This window comes from Pholis gunnellus (genome assembly GCF_910591455.1).
Source record: "Pholis gunnellus genome assembly, chromosome: 18".
Classification (NCBI taxonomy): Eukaryota; Metazoa; Chordata; class Actinopteri; order Perciformes; family Pholidae; genus Pholis; species Pholis gunnellus.
Window position 1 is genome coordinate 10,647,765 of NC_136545.1, and position 11,392 is coordinate 10,659,156.

The 11,392-nt window shown below is 45.1% G+C and overlaps 1 protein-coding gene across 1 annotated transcript in view; it reads right to left on the minus strand.

Moving 5' to 3' along the window:
* sh2d3ca (SH2 domain containing 3Ca) overlaps positions 1-9,760 on the minus strand; it is a 33,935-nt gene extending 24,175 nt beyond the window's left edge. The window contains exon 1 of the mRNA XM_079179695.1: positions 9,613-9,760. Within this exon, the coding sequence (XP_079035821.1) occupies positions 9,613-9,693 (81 nt within the window). The 5' untranslated portion in view covers positions 9,694-9,760. The remainder of the gene's footprint in view (positions 1-9,612) is intronic.
* Between the last annotated feature and the right edge of the window lie 1,632 nt (positions 9,761-11,392).

Below are 11,392 nucleotides of genomic sequence, written 5' to 3' on the forward strand. Positions count from 1 at the left end.
AGAGGATTAATCAGCTTTGATGGCTGAACCACGGCCAAGAAGCGGAATGTAGATGCAGACATGGTCACTCTCAGACAAACAACCACAGCTTTTGACGCATTATTGTACACAAAAACAATTTAATTGTACATGCTAAGGGATTAGGCTCAACTTTAAGCTCAATTGAGATAAAAAAAAAAAAAAAAAAGATTCACTGCCTTGTAAACTTGCTTTCTCATATCGGCCCGTTAGATATGAAGCCAACAAAATAGTGCATGTCTGGCAATCCGTGATGCAAACACTCACTTTAAATGGAAGGTCACAGTAGGGAAGTGTATCATGAACAAGTTTATCTTTAGCTCAGTCACAGTGTCATCCTAGTCCCTGCTGTCTCAGTACACACACACACACACACATACATAATTCTTGCCTCGTCACAGTACAAACAATGACCGATCGACTGGCCTTGGAACTTGACACACAAACGCATCACAAGCACACAGGAAGACATGATGATGATGCAGTTGAAGATGCGAAGGCAGAGGGCAGAAAGACAGAGACGCAAAAAGGTAAACAGACAATGAAAAAGGAGAGATGGGAGGAAAACAAGAAAGAATAAAACGGGATGAGAGAAAAAAAAAAGACAAAAAGTGATAGAGGGAGAAAGATGCGAGAGAAAAAAGGGAGACGGGAGGAAGGATATGGGTATATGATGATATAGAAATGAGAAACAGTTTGATCCCATAGGGCGGCCACGGCTGCTAATCAATCAGTTTTATCTCCCTATTACCAGCATGCATACGCACACACACAACCTTCCTCGTCACCCTTGATCATGCAGACCGTTAGAAAGAAGCACACCCTAGAGCAGTGCTGCCATTGGCCAGCAATGATGTCATCTCTTCCTGGAGGTTGAGAAGCGAGCTGAACAATTGGCTGGCTGAGGCAGACAGTGGGAGAGCGCAGCTGAGGTATCAATTCCATTCATACAGAGGCAGCAATGGAGCGCGTGTGTGTGTGTGCGTGCGTGCGTGTGTGTGACCACTCCCCACAGAGGCATACAGGCAGAGCTATTAAGGCCGTGTCCATCAGTCAGAGACACAGACAGTACCTGCTGGGATGCTCCCTAATGGATGCTCTCTCTGTTACACACACACACACACGCACGCACGCACACACACACACTGGAATTTCGCTCAAATGCACACTATCAAATATGCAAGTAATCAAGGATGCACACACACACTCTCGCACACACAAAACTGATGGGGGTTGGGAGGGTTGAGATGGGTGTTGTCTCCCTGTTGTTACTGGGCTGTTGTCATGGCAATGACGATGGAGCTTTTACTGCTAGCTGGGACTTTGCAATAAACACACACACACACACACACACACACCAACACATTTTCATTGATGCACGTGCACCTTTTGAGAGCAGCCTTGCCCTTGCAACTGCTTTGAAGCAACACAAAAAATTGAAGAAAAAAATAAATCAGAAAAGGACTCGCTTTCAGTGTGTGTGTGTGTGTGTGTGTGTGTGTGTGTGTGTGTGTGTGTGTGTGTGTGTGTGTGTGTGTGTGTGTGTGTGTGTGAGAGTGAAGGTGTGAGTGTAAACACTCCCATGGGAGACACTAGAGTCGTTCCTCTAAGAGAAGCTCGAGGGAAATTAGCCTGTGATAGCCTGTTAGAAAGTGCTGCGCGTTCACTCTCCTTCTCTTTCTCTCTCTCTCTCTCTCTCTCTCTCTCTCTCCTCCTTACATCTTTCACACTCCCCTCCCCCTCTTACCACCCACACCTCCCACTCCACACCCAAACACCCCTTCTTTTGGAGTATGATGTCACTCGCGGGCTTGTAATTGCCAGCATAGCGGTTGGGTTTTGATCCAAGACTTCACGTGTGAACACAAGAGGCAAACCAGCACCGAATCTCATTTAAACATGCTGTAGTTGAGAGTTTATATGAAAAATTCAACATGCACACTATAGATAGATACAGGTCCAGATACGGCATACCGAAAGCCATTTCCCCAACCATGATAATGCGATTTGAGATATGTCTGATACAGAAAATAATTGCCTTGCTGGATGTTCTTTGCCTGTGCCTTGTCCATTACTCTCTTATATCTGGGCACTTCTATTGCTCACTTGTTACATAGCGGAAACCTAATAACTGATATCCACTGTTCCGTCTCTCTGCTTGAACCTAATCACTTTTACTGAAACCGTGCTTATGTATATGCATGATTTATATGTGTTGGAGCTCACGATCTGTGTCCACACTGCATGGATTCTTATCTTCAGAATCTAATTTGAATTGAATTAGATCCAACAAAGCTATCACATTTCAGTCAATTAAATCGGTTTAATCTGTAATCTGTATCTGACTCACATTAACAGCCCGATCTGCTTCATTAATAACTAATTCATGTTATCAGTATCTTTAGCAGATTTAGACTATCTGCCAAATCTCTATGAGTGAGCACCTTGTGTTTAACTTGTGTACCTGCAGTAGTGCTGGAACAATTAGTCAGTTACCTAACTGACAGAAAAATAATTGACATCTCTGATAATCGTTTAAGGACAAATGCGAGTGAAATGCAAACTGTTTGACACCTTAAAGACTGAACAATCCATACAATGTGTAGACCCATGAATACATGTGTAGGCATGTACATGTAGGGTGTGTGTGTGTGTGTACCATACTAGAGTGTTTCCACTGTCGTTCTCAGCTGCTCTATGCAAATCACCAAGAGACGCTTGAACAGCCCCAGGTCTTTTCTTTAAGGAAAACGATGCGTTAAAAACTCCGCAGAGGTCCAGGGCGCCTTTGTTACTCAAACACCCTCCACCCAGTGGGATTTAATAGAGATTAAAACAGAGAGCAAGAGTGGCACGGAAAGCTGTGAAACCTTAGCCTAAAGAAGTGGACTCTGCACTGAATATTCAGCCTACATGAACAAATGAATAGTTTCCTTTCAACAATATTAATACGGATATAGTACAAACAATACCTTCAATGACTAGATTTGTTATGTTTCTAATTAATTCGGACAACAGGCATTCGTATAGCTGCAACATGATGAACAGAAAATAGATCAGTGATATTTTTTGTCTTTTACTAAATGAAAATGACGCTCTTAACGTCTGAGCAGGTGCTATACTTCCAGATTGCATCCATTATGTATCATTTCAAACCAGAAGGCTCTACTTTCCCAAACAATGGGCATTAAAAGCATGAGAGCACAGCTCCCTGTGCGAGAAACCGCTTTTTGGTTTCATTTGGGAGAACTGAGCCTGTAAAGCTGCGGCCCGGCCGCCTTTCATCCGATGGCCTCCGCTTTCTCCGAGGTCAGGTCAGGTCATGAGATGAGGAGAGCAAACAATTGCCAAACCTCCTGCTCCGAATCCCTTCAGTATGCCACACTCCCTCTCAGCTGTGGCGTTCCCAGCATATGTGAGCGTGGTGTGTCTGTGTGCGGATCCACAGGCATGTGTGATTTCTTCAGCGAGAGACTAGTGGAGAGACTTCAGAGGATTGACACACACACACACTCACACACACACAGTTCAGCCCTCCTTGTTTGCTTGTAAAACCAACAGACACTTGACTTCATTCATTTTAAAACTCCACATTAAAAATTGTGAATGAATGCAGCAGTAAGAGAGACAGAGTGAGAAGAGAGAGGAGAATATTATTCTGGTTCTCGATCAATGGGGAGCAAAGTGGATGCAATACATACTGTGCTAATGGTCTATCAACCTACGTTCAATGTCAAATTACACCTTTATGTGCACAGCTACCAAGAGCAAAAACAATTTTTTTTGGAAAACTTATGAGTTTCTATAGCGGCAATGGCACTAAAAGATAAAAGGAGCAAAATGTAAATATTCACCAAAGTAATTACTTTCAGCCCCTGCACCTTAACTGGTGAGAGAGGAGAAGATAATTATAACGCTGAGGGCCATTTCCATCTCTAACCTGCAGGCAGGAATAATCGTTCTCCTCCACCAGCCTCTGCTTAAAGGAGCCTAGTCTAAGATTAAATGCACAGCAGCACTCGCCATACGTTCCCGTTCTTATGCTATTGTATTTTAAAGCTTTACTCCATCATGTCAACGAGAGAGAGAGCAGACGATTACATGAAGCACTGAGCTGGAAAACTCTGTGATCCTGGCCTGCAGCTAAAAGCCATGATATGAAGAGACCACTTTTTTGCATTTTTACTTGTTTGAACGGTGAGCACATTAAGCACTTGAGTTTGCTGAACCAATACGGTGCCCCGAAGACACATTTCTACCAGGCACCCCGGCCACATTGATTTTAAATTACAGTACTTAAAACTTGTTCACTGAAGCCATCCCCTGATTGCTCTTAGGTCTGACGACTGATCTGATATATTAATGTTTGACATTTGATCTTTTATAGGAATCAAAGTACTCTTTCTACCTTTTAGAGTAAGCTGCCTTATAGTGACCTGCAGCTGAAGGACCACTTCACTCTCAGTGTTTTCTCTGACCTGCCAGGCCAAGATGGAGATTAAAAGAGAGCCTGAGCACAATGAATCAGGTGGACAAAGCGCTGCTGAAGAATGAGATAGCAGTGGACTCTTTAGCGTGCCGTTAAAGCTAACTCAACACTTCCTGTATAGCCGCCTCACAGGAAGAGCCTGCAAGCGAAAGCCAATAGCAGCCTTCCGTTTGGCTTTTACTGTAAAGCCTCGGACAAATGTCCTGCGGATAGCTGCTGTCTTGTTCCGGTCAAAACACATGTGGTCCAATACTACAATTGAGGGTCCGGGTGGGTCTGGCGGAGCGCATTTCCCAATCCACAGTCCACTCGATGCTATTTGGCTGTCTTAGTATTCCTTTAAAAACTAATGTGGGTAACTGCGGATCTCCTAACATAATCTCCTTTCAAAACAAACATCCCAAATCATTCTGTCACAAGCACCCAAACCCTGACCACTGATGTGGCAGATAAGAAAACGTTCATATGAATTGTTGTTGTGCGTTATCTAGGGCACAAACAATGTTTTCCTGCTGATGGGAGCACCAGACCAGAAGATGCTCAAATGGGTCACTTGGGAAGGCAATGACAAACTATGTATTCTGTTGTTTACGTACGAGGACTTGTTGTAGTGTTGCTTAAATCGCCAAATCAAAGAAAGGTGTTACAGAAACTTGTATAAAGTAGTTAATCTGAAGAATTGTTGATCGATTACTCCGGCTTAAACTAATCCTTCTCTTCAACTAATGCAACAAACAAACCAAAGAAGAGCTGAGAAATATGAATGAACAAAATCACAGAATGGTCTGGAGCTCCCACACACACACACACACACACACACACACACACACACACACACACACACACACACACACACACACACACACACACACACACACACACACACACACACACACACACACACGCGTGTTCCTCATTACTGCCAAAAACATCACAGTGCTCTAATGAGGATATGGACTCTGGGACAAGGCAATTTAAGCACACACATGCAGGCATGCACAAGCACACACACACCCACACACACACACAGCTGCCCTTCACACTATGCGCCTGAGGGTGTGACAGGCAGGCACGCCAAAAGAGGATTTGTGGTGAAAAGCTTTGGGGAGGAGGGCGAGAGGGAGAGCGAGATAGGAGGAGTGGAGAAGAGGGGATTACATGGTGAATATTTCAATGCTAAAACATACCAATTGGCTTGGGCTCCCTTTCTGGCTTGGACAGACACACACACACACACACATAAAGGACTTAGCAGGGCCATATCTTCTACAGCTAGCTTAGCACTGAATAGACAGAGAATGGGGTGATGAGTAAAGCTAATAAAAAAAACACTGGGCCCCCCCCGGGGATCTGACCCATAAGCTGATTCCTGGTTAACCTGCTGTGAGAGACTGACTGACTGGACCGAAAACCAACCAAGCTCTCCCATTCAGTTCAAGACTGTGACATCATCTGGAGGGAAGTCTAAAAGACATCACTGGAAGTAGATGCGACTACCTTGCAGGGGTGTGAGAATGTCTGAAACCGTGTTTTTGTTACTGTAAAACTAATAACATCACAGCACAGAGTGTGAACTGTGTAGAGATGTATATTATGTAGAGGAGGCGCTAAGGACATGCAGCCGACGGTACCGGTTCAATTTCTGTTTATCACACTGCGACCTTCTCTTGAGGATAAAGCATAGATGAGACATGCAGAAGCGACATCAATGCAATAAAGCTTGCCAGTTTAATATGAATGATATATTTGTTGCAGGATTTCTTGAGAAAATCCTCCTACTGGATGTAATAAATGGAGCTCTACGATGATCTAACTTGTTTATATCACCACAGCTGAACATTTTCAGGTGTCATCTAAAAAAAAAAAATGTGGGAATTTATCAGTGTTATTTTTCAACATTTAAAAATTTGATTCACTAAAAACAAGCCGGGTAAAAATCTGAATTTAGAAGTATAGTTCGCAAAGGCCAACACCCTGTGATTGGACTAACTGAAGTTGTACTCTGGTGCATAATCAACAGCTCTTTTGCATTTACTTCTCATTTGTCTCTTCACGTTCTATAACCAGAAGCTGTGCTTGTCACAAGACTCTTTCGTTTGCAGTAAACTAAGGTGATCAGGATGCTCTTGCAGCAGGAAACACAAAAAGGTTTGTAAACACAGGAACATAGAACCAATGTGAAAAAACAATCTAATCTTCACAGCTTTTTCAGTTAAAGTCAGCATAAACTAAACGGTTGGCTTTATAGTCTACTACTGTGTTGTCATATTTTAGCCTTATATTATTCCACAGTACGTGGAATAAACACCATGTGGTGCTGGATCGCTGAGGATCCACACTTGGTTCACGGTGTAGGGGACTGGATGGCGGAGAGGCGCCATGTTGCGAGGTTGGAGGTCGACAGCAGCGTTCCAGATACAGTCGGGCTGCAGGAACGCTAAAGGACAGAGGGGCCGGCTGCAACATGCTGGTCAGGTCAGCAGGGAGTGAGGCTACAGAGACAGAGTCGAGAGAGAGAGGGAGAGAGAGAGTGGGAGTGGGAGAGAGGAGAGGCTCGCAGAAAAGAAAGGATTAACTTCAAAAACAATTTAAGTAGAGGGGGCAGTTCTGTGTTTTTGTGTGTCCATGCATATGTTAATGTATTTGTGAGTGTGTGTTTGTGTGCGTGTGCGTGTTTTCTGGCAGCCCATGGGGGTTTTAACGTTTTAAAGCTGCGGGAGTCCAGCGGAAAGTGACATTGTCCCAGTTACATCGATGAGCTGGAAGCACTGGGTGTATTGCAATGGGCTGCATGTGTGCATATGTGTGTGCGTGTGTGTGTGTGTGTGTGTGTGTGTGTGTGTGTGTGTGTGTGTGTGTGTGTGTGTGTGTGTGTGTGTGTGTGTGTGTGTGTGTGTGTGAGTCCATAGTTAGCATACTGCAGTCTAGACCAGGGGATCAAGTGTAATCTCTCTCCACTGATACAGCTGATGAATTGTCCACCGTCTCTGGATCAACATCATCTCTGCATGTTACAGTGCAGCGTTCTAAATCAATTCAGTCATAATACCATTTGTTTTACGGTATTTGACCCATTTTTCGACTGCGATTATGGTTTAGAAAATCAACAGTGAAGTATCAACATGACAACGTTGTTTATTTTGAGCTTGAAAAGGGGAAATATAATGGTTAAAATAACAGCGGTGGATGCAGTTTTTCCTGCTGTGGTTACTGACCACTAATGATCCCTCACGAAGCAGCGGCCTGCCTGAACAAGACAATCTGCAGTCATTAGGGGAGGGATTTTTCTTGGTGCTTTTTTTGAAGGGGAAATGATAAGAAGAACAAGATCAACACCACTGGCGTGTTCACAATTTCACACACCAGCCAGGCAGCGAGTAATCTTTCTGAATCAGATCAAAGAAGACTCCATCACACTTTGCAGGTGTCTGAGAGGAAAAAGTAGGAGTGTAAACATCATCACAAATGGTTACCCTCCCCGGAGGCAAGGAAACAGCATCTACATGACATTGAATGCACAGAAGAAGTAATGATTAAAGCGTCACTTCTCTGGCTTGCAGACACTGTTTGGGTTACATGACACACAACGTTGTGCTTGACAGGCGATGTTTAATTAGGTTGGATTGGGGAATCAATATGGGTCTACAGAAAAAAAAAATTTGCACCGTTTGTAAACAAACCCAAGTTTCAGGGAATGAAGTAATTATTTATTTTACAATAGAAAGACTCCCACTTAACTCTAACCATTCAGCGACTGCTAATTAATTTACCCCCGCTCTCACACACACACACACATACATACGTACCCCTTCCACAACCACCACTTTGCAGGCACCCCACAGATTGAATTAAAATAACCTAATTACTCTGAGCTTCGAAACACTTCACTCTAAACAAAAGCAGATGCCTCCAAAACCTTCAAAGAAGAGACTGTCTCTCTCCCTCTCTTTTTAGGACAGACATTTGTTTTTAGAACAATAAAACAACTGAAGAAATCCAGCATGAAGACACACCGACCGCCTCGGCTAGTTGCCGGGTGGGACACGCCAACACCCAACATGAGGATTACTGCCCTGAAACGCAGTTAAACCACAAACACAAACTCGCCTCTGCTGCTTCCCCGTTTAAAGTAAAGCCATAATTATAACAACACAGTCGGCTACAAACAACGTGGCAGGGAGAGGAGAAGAACAGAGAAGCTTGTACAACCACTTCAGTCCAGCACTGATTCACAACCCCTAGGCAATAACACACTTTTGTTCTTCATAGTCTACCATTATCTCATTTATTAACCAATTATCTTTAAGTATTCTCCTTTCTTTTGTCACTGCGCTCGCTCTGAAGGAAGTCTCATATTTGGTAATATTCTACAACCTTTGAGCTTTGCAAACCAAACCGTGGCAGAAACCAACAGAAAAGAGCGTCAAATAGCAAGCACAACAGACACAGCGGCATGCTGTACACACAAGTATACGCGTACAAAACAAGCTGAAGGTGTCATTTTGTCCCAGGAATAAGGTCAGATATTAGGTTTCAGACATGAAGCCAGAATTAGACCAAAGTAAAACTGATATGCTTCACTCTACTGTACCCTTCACAGACACACACACACACACACACACACACTCTTTCTCTTCTTCTCACACACAAATCACAAACACACATTCCCTCTCTTCTTTTTCCACCCTTTAGTCCCAGACCCCATGTCCTCAGTCACCATTCCCCTCTATCTCTCTCCACGCCGCGCGTTCACACAGTCCATCTGACACCCAAGTACTGTACAGCAATCTATGATATCATCAGTCTGCCAGCTAGCAGGCAGGCTGACATTACCGGCTGCCGGGACAGGAGGGGAGCCAACGGCGAGTACACCTCCCGCAAATACACACACCAGCACAAACACACACACATACATACACACGTGTGCATAGACAAATGTGCCAAATATAAGGAAACTTGGATGGTGAATCAGGACACACACATATGCCTGGTATTGACATATTGGGTACTGTGAGCACTTTGTTACACACCAGGAAGCACAGGCTCACTGCTCCTGCATCACAACACATGCAAACAAACAGAGACACACATAGATGCTCACTCACCTGCACCTGTATGAAAGACCCCCGGTAGAAGCAGCATGCTGCAGCCGACAGGGCACTCCACAGACTACACCTCTCCGTCATGGTGGGTGCACACCTTCCCTCTACTACCTTTCTCCTTTTTTTTTATTTTTTTTTTTACCTCTCCCTCTTCTTCTGTTGTCCGTCTCCTGTCCCTTCCTTTATCTCCACCCCACCCAGGGTGTCCGATCTAAACCCCAGCCCCTGGGCTAAGCCTGTCCCACCCCTGCCTGCCTCCTCGCCTGCCTCTCTGCCTGGCTACCAGCCCCTGAACATAGTGCAACCACTACAGAACCGGGCTACAAGCTACACAGCTAACGCCACAGCACTTGCAGGCAGCTGCTGGTGACCACATCAGCTAAAAGCCACGAGCGAGCGCCGCTAACAGCTGGTACTGATGACAGCTAGAGATATTACAGCTCCTGACATCTCCACTGCTCTTGCCCTGCGCCGGCTTCTGTCGCTCACGCGCTCGCTGCTCTCCCTCTCGCTGCACTTGCTGCACTTCACGCGGCTGCTAGGGATTACCTCATTGCTTGCTGATGAAAGAAGTGTGGGTGGGGGGAGGGCGGACCAGTGAGAGAGAGGGAGAGAGAGGGTGGGAGGGATGGATGGAGGGGGGGGGTGTATGCTAGCAGGCACAAGCAGAGAGGAGTGCTGTCGAATTGCAGGCAGAAAGCCCCACCCACCTACCCAACGACCCCCGCTCAAGTGCTGAGACAATGCTGACACGGGGTGGGGTGGGGGGGGGGGGGGGGTGAACTGAGTAAAACAAGGAGAAAGTGGGAAAGGATGGGAGGAGAAAAAGAAAGATAATCAAAAGCTGAGCTAATGAATGAAGAAGATGCGGGTAGAAGGAGAGAAAGTAGGAGGAGTGCAGCCTCCCAAAGGAATCTAACCTTTCTTTTGCCATGAAAGGAACCCAGCAGGGGTGCCCCCACCCTACCATACACACACACACACGCTTGAATACAAATTAATACCTTTTATGCATTTCAACACACACACACACACACACACACACACACACACACCACTATATATTACTAGAGGTGGCAGGAGCTACAGAGATTTTGGTTCCTGTTGTGATATAATGTTCATAGTTATCCCTCAGCGTGAGTGTATGTATGCGTGTGTGTGTGTGTGAGAGAGAGAGCAAGCAAGAGAGAGAGAGGAGAGAGAGAGAATGTGTGTGTGTGTGTGCACACAGCAGAATATAATGATGTGTCTCTAAAAAGCCATGCAGACTGCAGCTAGACAGCTCATTATAGGCTGAAACACACAGGCAGGTGTTTCAAGGATAACACGGTGTGATTTTCACCGGCCCATTTCACATACAGACACACACACACACACACACACACACACACACACATACCGGCAGGGAGATGTCGGAAGGGGTGGGGCGCTGTCCCCAGAGGTCTGAGTGAGTGACATCATTGAGGACGCCTCACCATGGCAACACTGCCGGAGTACTTGACAGCATCCAAAATTCTGACACTGCATTTAGTTGGGACTGCACCACTGCAGGGAAGCATAACGCAAGAGAGGGACATAGCCCGAGGAGGAGAGGAATATGCAACATACCAGCAGGTGATAAAATTTTTTTTAAAAACACAGTATGCACCTTCTTTTTCCCTCCTTTTCTTACTTTGTCTTTGAGGTCATCTCAACAACACACGCACACACAGCGTGAGAGGATGCCAGTAATCACTCTGCTAATCTGCCTCTTGAATGCATGCTAGTGGGTCACAGGCAGAGA